Source organism: Danio rerio, chromosome 3, assembly GCF_049306965.1.
Source record: "Danio rerio strain Tuebingen ecotype United States chromosome 3, GRCz12tu, whole genome shotgun sequence".
NCBI classification, from domain to species: domain Eukaryota; kingdom Metazoa; phylum Chordata; class Actinopteri; order Cypriniformes; family Danionidae; genus Danio; species Danio rerio.
This window is the reverse complement of record NC_133178.1, coordinates 45,548,292-45,567,296: the sequence shown is the minus strand read 5'-3', so window position 1 is coordinate 45,567,296 and position 19,005 is coordinate 45,548,292. Positions and strand designations below refer to the sequence as shown.

General features: G+C 36.0%; 2 protein-coding genes across 3 annotated transcripts in view; one reads left to right on the top strand and one right to left on the bottom strand.

The window, feature by feature from the left end:
• Positions 1-14,974, top strand: part of cdip1 (cell death-inducing p53 target 1) — a 26,343-nt gene extending 11,369 nt beyond the window's left edge. Inside the window, exons 3-5 of one of the 2 annotated variants that reach the window (XM_068217091.2) lie at positions 643-813; positions 7,236-7,506; positions 9,963-14,974. In XM_068217091.2, the coding sequence (XP_068073192.1) occupies positions 643-813; positions 7,236-7,506; positions 9,963-10,074 (554 nt within the window). In that variant the 3' untranslated portion in view covers positions 10,075-14,974. Of the gene's footprint in view, positions 1-639; positions 814-7,235; positions 7,507-9,962 lie in introns of both variants that reach the window. The other variant, NM_001099242.2, reaches the window with a different exon arrangement.
• polr3k (polymerase (RNA) III (DNA directed) polypeptide K) lies at positions 14,970-19,005 on the bottom strand. Its single transcript, NM_001002553.1, is given in 3 exon segments — positions 14,970-15,310; positions 16,921-17,008; positions 18,770-19,005. Coding segments are annotated over 3 exon segments (327 nt in total). The 5' UTR covers positions 18,881-19,005; the 3' UTR covers positions 14,970-15,182.

Here is a 19,005-nt window from a genome sequence, read left to right as displayed (position 1 = left end):
ACGTCTACAAAAAGATGAGTATTCATTTAGACCCCACTGTTTAAAAATGATTTTATGAGAAGCAAGTAGGGCTGTGCAATTTGGGGAAAATATATTATTGTGATTTATTTTATTTTCACACATTTTTTAAAAATGTAATTATTATTTTTTTTGGACAGATTTTGTGATTTTAATTTTATAGTCAAGCTTCAGCTCAATAATCTGTAAGCCATGGCAAGCTCTTAAAAATGACCTGTTTTTGTTTTGACTTTGAAACCAAAATATTCCCATATTACCAATGCTGTTTTTTTTATATTAAGTTGTCTATTAATGCTTCTAAAGCAGCAGATGCCATTATCCCATGGCATTCCGCATGGGGTTCAGTTGTGAAATTCTGATTGGGCAGAACGAAAGTATGGTCACTCAATTGGCTAGTAAGACTTTCACACACCAATGGCAGTCACGCATTTGCTCTGGGTGGGGGAAATTAAATACTATATATTTCATATCGTAGCCTCTTGCGATTTAGCTAACACAACGTTTAGAATTGCAATTGCTATTTGATTTCGATTGATCACACAGCCCTAGAAGCAAGTCTAGCTTTGGGGAGACAGAAATCGTGTCCTTTCCATGATTTGTGATAAATTTGTGTCTCCTCAGCAGGCACTGCTCCAGTAATGACTGGACCTCCTCAAGGACACCCTCTGCCTCCAGAATATGGACCTCCACCTTATGAAGCCACACAGCAACCTGGCTTCGTCCCTCCACACGTCCCAGGCGAAGGCCCCATCCCGAAGCCAATGCATATGCCAATGCCTATGCCTCATCCTCATGGTAAGTGTGCCAATCAAAAGATTCAAAGTAGGTCGGCACACTGCCACTTTAGCTCTCAAAAAATTTTATTAGTCAAAATTACAAAAACACTACGTTTCGACCGACATGGTCTTCATCAGGTAAAGCGTTGCAAATGGAAGTCCTCCAGAAATAGACAAACAGCTCTACACAGCACCTGCAGTCAATTATCACAATCAGCTAACAAGCCGGTAAACAGGAACAATTGCATACAATAATATACATCTTAAACAATGTGAAAAACATGAATACAATTACAAACAGACATTTAAAATACAAATACAAATTCTCACTATAGAATTCCTCGGAGACAGTATTCTATAGGCTAGATAGATATAGCACATCACACCTGCACAAAATCACATCACTTAAACAAAGCCAGTAGACCTAGGGGCAAAAAACATGTACATATTTAGTATACAACAATTCATTCATTCATTCTCTTGTCAGCTTAGTCCCTTTACCAATCCGGGGTCGCCACAACAGAATGAACCGCCAACTAATCCAGCAAGTCTCTACGCAGCGGATGCCCTTCCAGCCGCAACCCATCTCTGGGAAAAATATACAACAATATAGAATGCACAAACACTTACAAAAAAGATTTTAAATCAAAATCTAAATTCAAACCTCTCGGGGATAAAGTGTTTAGTGTGTAAATGTAAAACGCTTCCCTCTGTAATAAAAGTCTGTCAACATCGCCTCCCCTTCTCGGCACCTTCACTTGTTCAATGCCAATATATCGCAAAGTCGCAAGGTTATGTTTCAATGCATTAAAATGAACGGCGATAGGATTTCGTTGATCGTTTAATTAACGTTTAATTAACGTTTGAAAAACAACGTAAGGAATTATGTCAACGTTTTTATGATAGAGGTTATTCTACAAAATGGATTAAGGAAGCTGCGGCCCGTTTCGAAAATATGGATCAAAAAGAAGCCTTGGTTCGAAAAACACTAAAACCTACTAACACACGGATTTCTTGTATTATTCAATATTCGGCTTTAAGTAATGAGTTTGCAAATATAGTACGTAGACATTGGCATATATTAAATTCAGACCCTGTTATGAGACACTGTTGTAAAGATCCTTCACGAATTGTTTTTAAACGAGCTCCTAATGTGCGACAAATGATAGTGAGAGCAGATCAAGGTTCCGATCGGTCGGATAATCCTTTCTCAGTCCCTGAAGGTAACTATAGATGTGGTCAATGCGCACAGTGTAATTTTACAACCAAATGTCAGTTTTTTAGTCATCCACATTCAGGTAAGCAATTAAAGATTAAAGGTGTGATTTCATGCAACACAAAAAATGTGATCTATATGATTAAATGTCCTTGTGGTTTAGCCTATATAGGTAAAACAAGACGGTGTTTAAAAACACGAATTGCTGAACACAGAAGTAATATACGATTAAACGATCAACGAAATCCTATCGCCGTTCATTTTAATGCATTGAAACATAACCTTGCGACTTTGCGATATATTGGCATTGAACAAGTGAAGGTGCCGAGAAGGGGTGGCGATGTTGACAGACTTTTATTACAGAGGGAAGCGTTTTACATTTACACACTAAACACTTTATCCCCGAGAGGTTTGAATTTAGATTTTGATTTAAAATCTTTTTTGTAAGTGTTTGTGCATTCTATATTGTTGTATATTTTTCCCAGAGATGGGTTGCGGCTGGAAGGGCATCCGCTGCGTAGAGACTTGCTGGATTAGTTGGCGGTTCATTCTGTTGTGGCGACCCCGGATTGGTAAAGGGACTAAGCTGAGAAGAGAATGAATGAATGAATTGTTGTATACTAAATATGTACATAATGTTTTTTGCCCCTAGGTCTACTGGCTTTGTTTAAGTGATGTGATTTTGTGCAGGTGTGATGTGCTATATCTATCTAGCCTATAGAATACTGTCTCCGAGGAATTCTATAGTGAGAATTTGTATTTGTATTTTAAATGTCTGTTTGTAATTGTATTCATGTTTTTCACATTGTTTAAGATGTATATTATTGTATGCAATTGTTCCTGTTTACCGGCTTGTTAGCTGATTGTGATAATTGACTGCAGGTGCTGTGTAGAGCTGTTTGTCTATTTCTGGAGGACTTCCATTTGCAACGCTTTACCTGATGAAGACCATGTCGGTCGAAACGTAGTGTTTTTGTAATTTTGACTAATAAAATTTTTTGAGAGCTAAAGTGGCAGTGTGCCGACCTACTTTGAATCTTTTGCTACTTATGTTTGTTTTTTGATCGTGCACCTGCCTTCAAGTTTTTTCTCTAGATGTGCGCACATTTCTGTTTTTTGCAAGTGTGCCAATCAAACCAACACCATCAGCAGCCATTCAGAAACCATTAGGGTTACTGAGAGAAGAGAAAGTGAAAAATAATGCAGGTCATGATTCAGTTTACAGTGAAAATGAAAGTGAAGTGTTTGGTTAAAGAGCAGAAAGTGGTTTTTAATTAGTTAATATGATTTAAATAGAAAAAAATGGTAATAATTGTTAAGGAACTGACAGTTTTAACCCAAAAACCTAGCTAAGAGTCAAAGTCAGAGACTCAATAAAAGAAAGTTTACAAAGGAGAGTTGCATTTTTATTAAGCATAAGCCATCTTCAACACCAACAAAGAGTTTGTAGGCTGCTCTGCTTACAATCTCAAATCAACAACAATCACACTCTCACATAACATCATAAACTGTGTCAAATACAGCGTGTGGATTACAAGGGGATTTGGGGGGGATTGATCCCCCTAATTAATGCTTGATCTTTCCTGAAGGACATCAAAACAACATGGCGGTCAGCTCTTTAATACTAAGATATAATTTGCTCTGCTTTGTATTTTAATTAATAATGTAAATAATTAAAATGTGTATAAAAAATCTAATTAATAATATAAATACACATTTGACCACCCCTACATGCATTCATATCACTGTGAATGCATAATCGCATCAGTCAGTCTGTGAGAAAAAACTCATTCAACAGTCTTAAACCGGCATATCTAGAGCACCGATAGACAATGTAACTGTCCACGAGACTGTTTCTGTGAAGCCTAAAAGTAAAGTCAAATTAGATTATAGTTTGCATAGTTTGACTTACAGTGATCTCAGGAGTAGCTAATCGGATACTGTAGGTAAGAATACACAAAATATCCCACAAAACACTGAAAACTTAAATACATTTGATTAATAAAGATGTCATTTAAATAAATACATACAGTACATTTGATTCACTGAAGCATGTATAACAAAAACTAGCTGAAAAAGTTGACTAGGGTTGGGCCGATAGACGATGCCATCGTCCATCGCTGATGGGATGGCCTATAGACAACACGATGATGAGCCGACATCGTCGATCCTCTGCCCCGTCGCAAACCCGCTCACGAAAAATACACTCTCAGGCCCCATTTACACTAATACGTCTTCGTTTTAAAATGCATTTTACAACGAAAATTATCCACATCCACACAGTGTTTTACCTAACATGTCTGAACAGCCCTCTGTCCGCTGATAACGCACATCACGTGACCACACACACACACAGACACACACACTGTCATGCGCTCGTCTTAGCTCCAGAAAGCAGTGCATGTCGTACAGTTTACCAAGGATGTACCGCTGGATCGCGTCTCTCTTAGTTGTTAAACATAATATTTAATTAATCTTGTCTCTATCTAATGACTCTTCTGTCTTTTGAATCTGTCAGGTGTCACAGTGTCTGTACACTGCTTCAGTCTTTCACTTTCACACTTGTACTTAGTAATTTTAGTGAAAACCTCAGATACTGTTGGTTGTGCACCTTTTTTACTGACCAACCTCCCGCGGAAAAAGTGATTGACATGTTGTGATTTGTGTGGGTCAGGTAGTTGAAATGGTAGACTACAAATAATAAATTCATTATGAATGAATTAATTATTAATAAATAATTAATTCACCTCCGCCTATGACGACGATGCCATCATCCATTGTGATGTCACACATTCGGCATCATACGATGCCAAATTGGTCGACATCGTCCAAACCTAAATTTGACCCTGTCCACCCACCCCAGTTGTTAGTGTGTAGTTCACACCCTGGTCATACATATAGGTGTATTAACCTGATTGGTGTCACATAGGTGTCACATACGCTCCTAGGACTTGAGTGGACAGCACATTTTAGTTCTTAAGTGGCTATTTAAAAATACTTTGAATGTTTTATTTTTTGTTACAGACATGCAGTGTCATCCTGCAACTGTTTTGCAGCATATGAAATGTCCCAAAACCTAAAACAATACTTGGATTTTTATTCTAATTGGGTTCCAAGAAGCTCAAATAGCAAAGAGGAATAAAAAATGCATGTAAAAAACACCTTGGGCCTTAAGAGGATACAAAAGTCAGACAGCCACTAGTCTATTCAGAGCTGACCCCAGACAGCTGTAAACATCATCCTCAAACAAACAGAACAAACACACACATTATCCTCAAACAAACAGAACACACACACACACACACACACACACACACACACACACACACACAAACGCACACACACACGCACAGTACAATCTGTTTCATACTCAAGGCTGTTTCATGTACTCTCAGTCATCTTATCAAAACTGGTTTAATCAACATCCAAACTGGCAGCTTGCTACTAGACAGAAAGTCCATCTCGCATACAAAGGAATTTACTTAAAATAACCTCTCACCTGGCTTGGTAGATCCTGAGAAAACAAATAATTTGGCATACAGAAGAAGCAAAGACACGCATATCATTACAGTTTTACTCTGAAAAAAGATGACACTAAGGTCATCTTATAATCTAGGCTCTTAAACATTCAATTTTATTAATAATCACAAAGACATAAGAAAGCATATGTGTTACTCTATCCTGAAGCGGACTTCCAACAGAAAATCCATGCCTTCATACTTTTAAAGTTCTGGTCTATTAGTTAGTCTATTTACCAATATGACAAACAATACATTTATTACAGTTTTAATTCCTCTTTGATATAGCATTGAAAAATAAAGTTTTTCAAATAAAGGATTTTTTTTTAATATTATAAAACATATTAATAAATGCTCTACAAGATGGTTCATGTTAATTCATTGAGGTTTCATTGTGAATTCTATTCAGGATACTAAAAAAGAAAACGGTAACACTATAACTACACACTACGAATCATCTATTATGCATTAGCAATTAGTAAATTCATTATCTGTTAACCACTAACTCTACATTTATAGACGTTAGTAAGCAGTTAATAAATACAGCTACAAATGCTGTATTGACTTATAAGCACATTTATAATGTGCATAACAATTGTTCTTTCATACTTTATTTGTTATTAATTGTTCATTACTACATTCAGTATTGCATTATTTACAAACCATCTGTATTTAAGAGTAGTTGGTGGCTTTTAGAATCATTTAGATTGAGTTAGTAAACAATTAATTAACTATTCAAATCAACATTTCTATATTTTATTATTCAGTCATATAGTAATGGCTACTATCTATGTTAATAAATGCTTTATTAAGTCAACTTCATGCAGTTTTGTCACCTAATCTAATGTGGGGGATGTTTATGCTTTGTAAAACCTTTAAATTGCAATCAAAGGCTCCGTATCAAATGAAAAACAGCATTGCCGAATAACAGGAATGTCAAAATACAAATGGAAATAAATGCAGTTAAATAAAAGTAGATAAAACACCAACAATATAATAATTTAACAATATATTATGATACAACATTTCAAAGTTGTTTAACAAAGTTTAAACTGTACAGTAATTTTATTTTACATAAGATATTGATGTATCTTCAAGATGTATCTTCAAGTAAATAGAAATTAAGTCATTTATTTTCTTTTTGTCATGTTAAGAATAAAACTGACCCTTTAGTTGTCATTCAGAAGGGATTTATAAAGCATAATAATAATCATTAAAAAGCTATAAAAATACAATTAAAGACATTATAAATGTGCTCGTAAGTCTAGAATAGAGTATTTGTAGCTGTATTTATAAACTGCTTACTGACGTTTATTAATGTTGACGTTTATTAATATTAATTAAGAGTTAATGAATCCATTATTTGCTAATGCTTAATAAATGATTTATAGTGTGTAGTTATTATTTGTGTTACCGTGTGTTTTTCCCCCAATAATAAACACCTTAATTTCAGAACTACATGATGTGTTTACTTGTTATCTTTGATTAATATCTAATTAGTTTGATCATGTGAAACCTTAAAGTGTGACTAACCTGTATAAAAAAATTAAGAAATCATTACTTGCAAATTCTTTTTCACACTACTGTATGTACCCATATTGCATTTCAATTTCAAGCTCTTTACAGCATCTTAAAAACACACCATTACCAACAAACATTGTTTTCCTAAATAAAGTATAACTAAACTTGAAAATGAATGTGCTGCAGGTGGTTACTATCCTCCCCTTGGGCACTTTCCTCATACGATGGGCGAGTATGCTGGTCCAGGGCCCAGTCACTTTGCTCCAGGGCACACAGCCACAGTTCTGGCTCCTCCAGGTGCCGCCACCACCACCGTGACTGTCCTACAGGGGGAGATGTTTCAGTCGGCTCCAGTGCAGACGGTTTGCCCACACTGCCAACAGCCCATCATTACCCGCATCAGCCATGACATCGGCCTCATGAACACACTTGTCTGCATGTTCTGCTTCTTTGTCGGGTGAGTAGTGAACTGAACAACTCAATATTAAAAATAATAATAGTTCCTTACATTTCTGGACAATCAAAGTGCTTATTAGTGAAGAGGAGACAATAATGATATGGGGATGTTTAGGAGGCCATGATGGGCAGAAGCCAGTTGCCAAATTTGGCCAGGATGCCTAGGTTAAACCCTTACTCTTTTTCGAAGGACATCCTGGGATTTTTAACGACCACAGACCTCGGTTTAACGTCTCATGTGAAAGACAGTGCTCAATGAGCAGTATAGAGTCCCCTTCACTATACTGGGGCGTTAGGACCCACACAGTCCGCTGATTGGGCGCCCCCTGCTCGCCTCACTAACATCATTTCCGGCTGCAACCTAGCTTTTTATATGGCGATATTATTGTTCCATGAACAGTTCCTGCTTGTCATCAAACTATTTCAGAACTGTAACAAGAAGTGATTCAATCATAACTAATGTTAACACAGCTGCCATTTAAAAAAAAATATCATCATGTGGAGCTTTCTGGATTCTTGGAAACTATGGAAAATTAAAATTTATTACAGCAAATACATTAGAACCATTGTTATTGTTAACATCCCTCAAAATGATCCACAAAATGATCCATATTGACCTTATTCTGTTTCCTATGGGAGAAATGACTTTGAATAATAAACAGCAGAAAACTATTAAACTACTTGCTCTACAAACAAGTAAGTCAATGACTATAGACCAATTTGAGTTATGTAAATAGAAACAATGGTCTCAACGTATTTGCTGTTGTACATTTTTTTTTTATTTCTTTATCTTCAGAGAATGCAAAAAGAGCCACACATTAATGCATAATGTTATAATAGCTGTTTTAACATTAAGTCCTGATTGAATTGCCTCTTGTTACAGTTGTGAAATAGTTTGATAACAAGCAGGAAATGTTCATGGGCCAATGGGATTAGCACATTAGAATGGTGTATAAAGGCAAAGTAGAATAATATAAGAAGAAAACATCAGTCTGTATCATCAAGCAGCAGAACGTCTAAAAATAAATGGAAGTGAATAGGACTGAAAGTCTCTAGCCAAAAAGATTCGAATTGCTGCACCCGCTTATAAGTGAAGAAAAAGGTCCAATACTAATACTGTGGCAAAATTTCAGTGACAAGCAATTTGACTGTCTGCACTAGACGCCACGGAAACATTTGAATATCAGACATTAAGAAGCGCAGAAGAGCACACTGCACTTCCAGCCAAGTGGACAGGTTTCTTATCTAATTATTGAATATTACACTTTATTAGCATTATTAAACGTACATGCAGAGGGACTGATTTTGTAGGTTTACACAGTTCTTCCATTCACGTAAACTTCATGTTTGCTAGTTGTTTTATTTTCAAGATCTAAGGTAAACTGCTGTCGGTTTCATTATGGCGGTAAATGTAACGTAAAATGGTATTCTGGAAATCAACATTGATTTGGTAGAATGATCAAGTGCGTTCATCACTTATATCTTATATTTTCATCACAATATCTGATGAAATCAAATCATAACAATACATCTTGGCATTCCCACATGCATGATGCAAAGGAAACTCAAGGTATTGGGACTAAACAGCAGCGTAGCCTTAAGAAAACCTCTTATCAATGAGGATAATCTAGAACGAAGGCTTCAATTTGCTAGGGAGCATAAAGATTAGACTGCGGGGCACTAGAAAAAGGTCATATGGTCTGGTCTGATGAGTCCAGATTTACCTTGTTTTAGAGTGATGTAACATCAATCCTAGTGCCTACCATACAAGTCTATTGGGTCAGTGCTGTGATCTGTGATCTGCAGTTGCTCATCTCTAGATTCAGCAATGTTATGTGTCCAAAGGATGTGGTCAGTTGAATATATTGTATGACCAGATTATTCCCTCAATGGATTTTTTCTTCCCTGATGACTTAGACCAAGTGTTTCTTAACCACGTTCCTGGAGGACCACCAGCTCTGCACATTTTCCTTGTCTCCTTAACCAAACACACCTGATTCAGATAAAAAGCTCGTTAGGAGAGACTGAAAGACCTGTAATAGGTGTGACATTCAAAACATGCAGTGTTGGTGGAACGTGGTTGAGAAACACTGGCTTAGACATATTTCAATATCAGGATTCATCTGGCTTAAATTGTGAGAGAGTGATCCAGGGAGCTTTAGATACCATTTTACAAATGGATTGGCCACTAAAGAGTCCTGACATTAACCTTATTGAGTATTTTTGGGATGTGCTGGAGGAAACTTGCAACTCTCCGATCATCAATACAAGATTTTGGTGAAAAATAAATGCAACCAATAATGCCACGGTGAACATGCCACAGAATTAATGCTAAAGGTCGACCAATGAAATATTAGTGTGCGTGAATTTTTATTAGAAAAGTGCTAGCAACATACTAACATGTTAAAAATTAATATTAATATGTGATTGCTTTTGATTTCTGTCTTTGTTTTGCAGTTGCGACCTAGGTTGCTGCTTGATCCCCTGCTTGATCGACGACCTCAAGGACGTGACGCACACCTGCCCGAACTGCAAGGGCTATATTTACACATACAAGCGCATATGCTAACAGTTTATCCCGTCAACAAATGTGCTGCAACCTGATGTTGGTGGGTGTCGGCGACTCACTTTCATTTCCGTCCGCTCCGTTTTCACTTTCCCCCTACCTGACAGCTCATATTTCTAGCCATTGCTCAGTTTATGTGACCGCATTTAATTTACAGGCACATTTTATAGTTACAGATGCACGTCAAATGAAGAATTCACTCGAGAAGGCACATTTTATATGCACGATGGTCAGGGTTACATCAAAGCACTATTTTGTTTTTTATTTATTATTTTAGCAGTGAAGTGTATATGTGAAAGGGAATATGTGAAAAGAGGCTTGCGTAACAAAACTAGGTGAGTTTCATTCAGGGTCAGTATTGCTGGATTCTTATTTTATGCATTATAGTTTTATTTTAACCTTAAAATGGAATTTTTTCATAGCTGGTTTTAAAGACATCGCTCTTACCTGTGTGTCTCTGTGTGTGGCATTTTATGCAAATGTTATGGAAATGTATTTTCCTTTTTTAGTTTTAATTTCAATCTCTTGTCTGGATTTGATATGCTTGTATATGTAACATGCATTGTTGTGCAGACGTGTCATTTCTAGATGAAGGGTTTCTATTTATAAGGCATATATACAGTAATGTATGCCAATCCAGCCTGATCTCACGAGAAAACGTTCGTATTTTACGTTCTGTCAGTTTAGTGGCTAATTCATATGAGTTCTTTCCTATTAAATATACGATTTTAAAAAGGAGGTGTGGCACCCAACCCCGCCTCTAAACCCAATCGTCATTGGGTGATGAGCAAATCGTACTAAATTGTACGAATTAGATCGTATAAATTCATACGAATTAAGCTGCGGTCACCCTTGAGTTTGAGTTTGCGAAATTCTGTCGTATGGTGCTGTGAAAAGGGCCGGGATTAAACAAGATGATTAGACATTTTAAAAAATGCAAGCGATTGGTCCGTATTTAAGATTTCTGTCCAGAGAGGTCATGTTTTGGTCCTCGATTGGTCTCACGCAATCAAGTGATGCGATTTCAAGGTCAGAGTTCACAAAGCTTGAACTTTGCAACGCAGTGACTTGCGAAACTTCATGCACGAACTTGCGTTTTCGGTCTGATGCGTTTCCGTGTGTATGAATGGAAGTCTATGGGGAGAGAAGTCCAGTGTGACCGCAGCTTTAGCCACTAAATGAAAAAGTTACGAATTGCTGTGAGATTGCGTTGGCCAATCTGAATCACCTTTTATTGATTTAGAGACACTAAATAGCCTTCATTAAAGCGCCTGGCGTTTTAATATGCCATGCGGTTCATGTTAGGGTCGATATTTGTGGAATGCAAACTAATATACAGAGAATTTGATTTCAACTGTGAATCGAAGCTATAGCCACGGTGCTTTTCAAACCTCTATACTTAGCTGTTCTGTGTTGTCGATAAGCTGTGTAAACTGGGACTTGTGTAAACCGTCATCTGTTATCCAGGTCGGTTCGTTTATAAGGTAGGTCAGTGTTTGCTACTATAATGATCGACGTAGAAGCATCTACAAGCATTTATTCTTGCCAGCTCTACTACAGAACATGTTTAGAAGTGATTGTTGCGTTACTTTCAGATTCTATTAGCTGTAGTGTTGTTGTTGTCTTAAAAAAAAGGGAGAAAATGTCTGGCTTTTCTGTTGGCGTAGACCAGCACACCGCAGGGCATCGCTGTAATCTCGCTCATATTTTTTAGGCCATATGTGCATCAGTGTGTCACGCTGGGCTGCTTTCTGAACTGGCCTTCAGAAGTCAAAGCAGATTAACTATGCGCTTATTAATACTGTGTGCAACAAGCCATGAGGATTTAATGGATGATCATCCTTATTTTTTCTTTCTTATTTTTTTTTCCTTCATGGTCAGATTGTATCATCCAAAGAGATTGTTTCCTTTTTTTCTGCCTGCAAAAATGTGAACTCTTAAGTCATGTTGCTCTGTTTTTATACTGACGAAGTGGTACGAATTCAAAAGCACCAATACTACACTCACTGGCCACTTTATTAGGTACACCTGTCTAACTGCTTGTTAACGCAAATTTCAAATTAGCTAATCACATGGCAGCAACTCAGTGCATTTAGGCATGTAGACATGGTCAAGATGATCTAGTGCAGTTCAAACTGAGCATCAGAATGGGGAAGAAAACAGATTTAAGTGACTTTGAACATGGCATGGTTGTTGGTGCCAGACGGACTGGTCTTAGTATTTCAGATATTGCTGATCTTCTAGAATTTCATGCACAACCATCTCTGTGATTTTTAGAGAACGGTGCAAAAAAGAGAAAATATCCAGTGAGCAGCAGTACTGTGGGCACAAATGCCTTGTTGATGCCAGAGGTCAGAGGAGAATGGCCAGACTGGTTCCAGCTGATAGAAAGGCAACAGTAACTCAAATAACCACTTGTTACAATTGAGATTTGCAGAAGAGCATCTCTGAATGCACAACACATCCAACCTTGAGGCAGATGGGCTACAGCAGCAGAAGACCAAAACGGGTGCCACTCCTGTCAGCTAAGAACAGGAAACTGAGGCTACAATTTGCACAGGCTCACCAAAATTGGACATTAGTCATCACTTAGTACCAATTGAGCATCGTGTCAATGCCACAGCCTACCTGAGTATTATTGCGGATCATGTCCATCCCTTTATGATCACAGTGTACCCATCTTCTGATGGCTCATAAAGCGCAAATCATCTCAGACTAAATTCTTAAACATAACAATGAGTTCACTATACTCAAATGGCCTCCACAGTCACCAGAACTCAATCCAATAGAGCACCTTCAAGATGCAGTGGAATGGGAGATTCGCATCATGACGAATCTGCAGCAACTGTGTGATGCTATCATGTCTATATAAATCAAAATCTCTGAGGAATATGTTCAGTACCTTGCTGAATCTATGCCACAAAGGATTAAGGCAGTTCTGAAGGCAAAAGGTAGTCCAACGCGGTACTAGTAAGGTGTACCTAATAAAGTGGCCAGTGATTGTATGTAGGTATTACCTGTATTAGTACATAATATGCAAGATTTATTCAGAATAGTGGTGTAGTTTGGCTGCAGACACTTTCCATTCAGAAAGTGCTAGCAAATTGTACAATTAACTGCAAAACTTGCAATTGAAACACACAATAGCACTGTGGCACTTAAAAATAGCATGTGTTTTGCAGAGAAAAAAAAAAAAAACCTTAACAGCAGGCTCAACTGAATAATTTTATGTTTTGGCAAATTGCTGGCTAATTTATGGAAACCTGTTTGCGCCGCTGAATAAAAAAGGTTAATGCGACTTTTTATCTCACAGAGAATTCTCACAGTTCTGATGTATAACTTAATTGCAAGAATTGTAAGATATAAACTTGCGATTCTAATAAAATACTTTTTGTTTGTTTGTTCCCAAAACCTTATATTTTGATGAGCCAGAAAAGCTCTCTTTATGTACACTAAATTGAGCACTTTTTCTAAGCTAGGATGTTCTCTACTAAAAAAACATCCCATGAAACATTTTGTAAAGATTAGGTTTTGTTTACCAAAACACTAACCTGCAGAGAACATACCCAGAATGGTATTTGATTTGGATGGAAACTTTCAATGTTTGCGGTGCATGTTTGTATCTCAGTTCTGAGAATAATTTAAAAAGGAGTCATTATTGCGAAATATAAACTTGAAATTGCAAGAAAAGTCAATATTGAGAGAAAAGAAGTCGCAATTACCTTTTTAGATTTGTAAATGTTTTACATGATCATGACCCAGACTGTTCTACATTTTCCTGTGAATGTGATTGTACAAAGTCATCAGACACTAACATGACAAAATGTAGGTTTTCTTGTGATATGGAGTTCTTCAGTGCACCGTTGTTCGGATAAATCATCACGCAGGTGGTGAATATTTATGAAATATATCCCAACAATCTGAAATCTAAATCATTATTATAGATTATTAATATTTATTTCATCTATAATTTCTATTAAGATCTCTGATGTTAATCATCTGTCTCCAGTAGACAATCTGCTAATATTATAGCTCTTTAAGTGAAAGACGTTACATATTTTTATCGTAGTATTTATTATGAAGAGGGAAAAAGATGTAGCAAACTGTGAAAATGCATATAACCCTGCTGTCTGATTATACGACTTTTAAATGGATTCATCTTAATCTAACAAACACCTTAAATATTTCCTACTAAATTCACTTGCACCCTATATGCATTTTCAGGCATTACAAAACCTAACTGTCGTGGTAGTTCAACCATAAATGAAAATCTTATCTTCGTTTATTGGATAAACCAATTTAAGTTTCTTTTTTTCCATTAAAAACAAAGGAAGATTTAAAGAAAAAATAATCAACCATTGACCTCCATAGTATTGTTGTTCCTACTATGGATATCAATGGCTGCTTATTCCCCAACATTCTTCAAAATATCTTGTTTTGTCTTCAATAGAAATTCATAAAAATCAGAATTTTCAATTTTGGTTGAACTATCCCTTCAAAACTCACATTAAATCAAATTTCAAAACCTCCACCAATATAAAGTGAAAAAAGACCTCATCCATACATCCACTGTAACCACATGCCGTCTGTCTGACTACTGAACGATAATCTCCAGTAAATATGTATGCATGTTCATGAGGTTTACTTGCACAACCCAGGCTGGCTCCCTTTAATCAAATACGCTCTCGACTTGTAAGTCTACTTGCTTTGTGAAGTGACTTGACGCTGTTTTCCGACAGAGTAGATGTCAAGCTTGTCTTATGGGAATGCAGCTGTAGATAAATGCCTTGAGAATAGTCTGTGGCTCTACAGCAGATGCTGTGCTCAACCCAAGTCTCAAATGTGTATGTTTAACAAAACGTATGGACTCATTTGAACAAATAAAAACACAAACTGGATCAAATATGAGCATCTGTTTTATTACTTTCACACATAAACACCAAAAAAGGCAAGTGAATGATCTGGTTATTGCACACAACCTAATTTTACAAAGCTTCTAGATGAGGGAAATAACGTTTAAAGAGCATCTGAGGGTTTTAATTTACACAAATGATGATGGGGTTCCAACAATTCAATACATTATTCTAATATTTCCCAAACAAAGTCTAGATTTAGTCTCTCCATCGATGGCCACACTGTATATTGCAGCATTTGTAGAAGGTTGTCATTGGTTCATCGGCAGACCTGGTTTGAATCTGCATGAAATAAGCCCTTGGGTGCTCACATTTTGGACAGGGTTCTTCAAGAAACGAAGAAAAAAATAGAGAAGAATGTTAAGCATCAAATTAAACCAGGAAAACTGTCTTTTATTACATGTAGATACATTTTTATTATGGTGGCTTGAGAAAGACAACATACTGTTATACTTTTCCTTCTTCTTCTGAGACTAATTTCTTTATGTATCTCCTCCTAATCCGTTCAAGCTACAAACACCAAATTAACTCCAAACTGGTCTGACTTGAGTTGCTATATCTTTTCCAACTAATGCGATTCACGGTTTTCCAAAAACTGACCCAGAGAATTCGGAAAAGTCCCATTGACTTAACATTGGACCAAACTTTGTAATCTTATATCTTTGCGCCAGAGTGTCATACAGATTTAAGGTTGGGCTCATTTAACCCAGACTACCAATTTTGCCAATCACTGATGACCTTTCAACTTACTAGCAGCACTCTAGCAACCACTTACAGCACCCTAGCAAGTAGCAACTGTCCCATAGACTTCCATTATAAAAAAAAAAAAAAAAAAAAAAAAAACACTGCCATTGACTTTACATTGAATATAATCCACACTAGAAACATACTGCCAACATACAAATCTATACTATTAACATACCAAGCCACACTAGAAACATACTAACAACACACAAATCTATACTAAAAACATACCAAGCCACACTAGAAACATACTAACAACACACAAATCTATACTAAAAACATACCAAGCCACACTAGAAACATAGTAAAGACACACCAATCCATACTAATAACATACTAAAAATATACTAATCCACACTAGAAACATACTAACAATATACCAATCCATGGAAGAAACATAACAAACATACTCCAAATATACCAATCCATACTAAAAACATACTAACAATATACCAATTAATACAAGAAACATAAACCACACTAGAAACACACTAAAGGACACACCAATCCATACTAGATACATACTAACAAACATACTAAAAATATATTAATCCACATTTGAAACATAGTAATAATATACCAATCCATGGAAGAAAAACATAACATACTCCAAATATACCAATCCATACTAGAAACATAATAAACCACATTAAAAAACAAACCAAGGCCACACCAATTCATACCATAAAACATAATAAAAATATACTAATCCATACTAGAAACATACAAACAATATACCAATCTATACTAGAAACATACTAACGGACACACCAATCCATACTAAAACATACTAAAAATATACTAACCCACACTAAAACATACTAACAATATACCAATCTATACTAGAGACATAAACCACACTAGAAACATACTAAGGACACACAAATCCATACTAGAAACATACTAACAAACATACTAATAATATACCAATCCAGACTAGAAACATACTATAATAATCTAATCCACACTAGAAACATACTAACCATATACCAATCTATACTAAAACATACCAATCCATACTAGATACATGCTGACCTATATGTAGTTATCAATCTATGCCGACTGTTTCAAAATTCTTAAAAACTATTTCAATTAATTAAACTTTAAAACTACTTCAAACTTTCAGACTAGTCTCAGTCAATCCACCATAAGTTTGTGAGCAAACTTTACTTTTCAAGTTTCATTTGTTTACCTGCAGTGGAATCCACATTTTCCCAAGCAGCAGATCCTCCAAGAACATCATCAACCTCCTTCAGTTTGGGGTACTTTCTGTTGTTTACCTGTTAAAGCACATAAACAGGTTTGTTTTCCTATTTTTTTATCAGGTCAATGATACTGTCTATGCCTGACCATAAACCTAACCCTCATAGAAACAAGCTTCAATTGTTAGATACTAATAAAAACAAGGATGGTTCAAGGTGATTTATAAGTGTTTTTAATTTTACTGCAAGTTGCTGAGACTTATTTTAGTATGTTGAAGGACCTCAAACTGAAACTGCATATTGAGTAGGGGGCGGGGCTTTCTTTTTGCACATCATTCCCTCATCAACTAAAGGTAAGAGGGGCGTGGTTAGGAATATTGTGGATGCATCTGCCAAACTGACATCATCAGAGAAGGACTGCCACTCCAAACGCCAGAGCAAATGGTCAGACTTTGAAGATTATCAGAACAAAGATTTTTTTTTTCGGTGAATTAGCTTGCATGGATTTATCATTTACCTAAAGAATAGCATTGTGTGCTTGTAAAATAAACACTGTAAATTTGGATTTCACACAGACTTTAAAGAATATATATGCGGAATGTTGAAAAAAACTATCAATGACATAAATAGCAAAAATACTATGACAAGTGGCTCTTCTTTAATATGTCACTGTATAAATACAGTTGTTACCAGTGTCTAAAACAGCGTCATTTTGAATTCTAATCAGAGTTTGAAATTGACTTTTTCACTTAACAGCCAATTACATTTACAGACCAACTAAGCATTGAAAACTTGTATGTGTTTTGGCCATTTGTTTGCACAACAGCATTTTGGGGGATGCAAAAATGAGTTTTTAAGAGCTATCTTTTAAAAACAATGTCAGTAGTTTATAGAGGTGATTTATTTATCCAGGTTTTGTGTTATGATTCTGAAGTTAGTATTGTCATGTGCTATAATTGCATCTGTGTCTTTAAGACGGGAAACAGGTGGCATGATGGGAAGTTTTGTAATGTTACGGAGTTCATAGACACAAGAGAAGTAAAGAGTGGTGGTAAAATGTTAACCTGCGTGTGGCACTGTGGCTGATTTAATTCAGAAGTATGTGCAATTTATGAATGAACATTTGATGATAAGACACACATACATAAGTATCTATGAAGTGACATCAAATATAAACTTTTAAGTATCCAGATGTTTATCCACCTGAAGCTATAACAATATTTCTAAAAAATTTCTAAAATATTTTTAATTCCTACGTTTTCAAGATAATATAAACGAAGTTCTTGGTTTATTAAGTACATTGAGTAAGTTTATATCTTCTGTTAAACAAAAGAAGATATTTTGAAGAATGTTGCTGGGATCCATTGACTTCAATCAACTCTTATTTCCTACTATGGTAGAAAATGGGTGCCAGCATTATTCAAAATATCTTTTAATGAGAATTTATTCTAAAACTGTAAATTTTATACATAAATATAATAACGTGATGAAATAAAGAGCATTTTAAAGTACAATACAATCTTATAATCATTTAACCATTTCATTTAAGTAACTACTCAGTAACCCAGCGTTATTTATCATGCTCTGAAAGCAATGTTTGATAGAACATAAACACTCCCTCACTCAAATCTATTTTTGTTATATAATTTGTAATGTTAGAAACATTGATCTCATCAGATGTTCCTCACACGTTCTCATATTATCGAATCAAGTCATTTCTTTCGTTTCATTCGAATCGAACTTTTAAATGTCGGCGTTCCGTCGAACTTTAATGCGTTCGAATCAAACGTTCCAAACGCTTATTAGATACAAATTTCCATAACCGGTGTTATGCATTACCTTCCTCGTGATGTTGTGCACATATGGACATGTGTTACACGCGAATCTAAAGCATCGCTGTCCTTCTTCCACGATTAACACATTCCCACATGTCGGACAAAACAGGAGCATTTTCAAACAGTCATAGATTATGTTACGTAGTAAATACAGTTATAGTTTCTTTCTGATGCAACTGAAGTTGGTATTTACACACAGTCCTTTCTAAGTCGCTACAGGAAGCACATGACAATCAATGT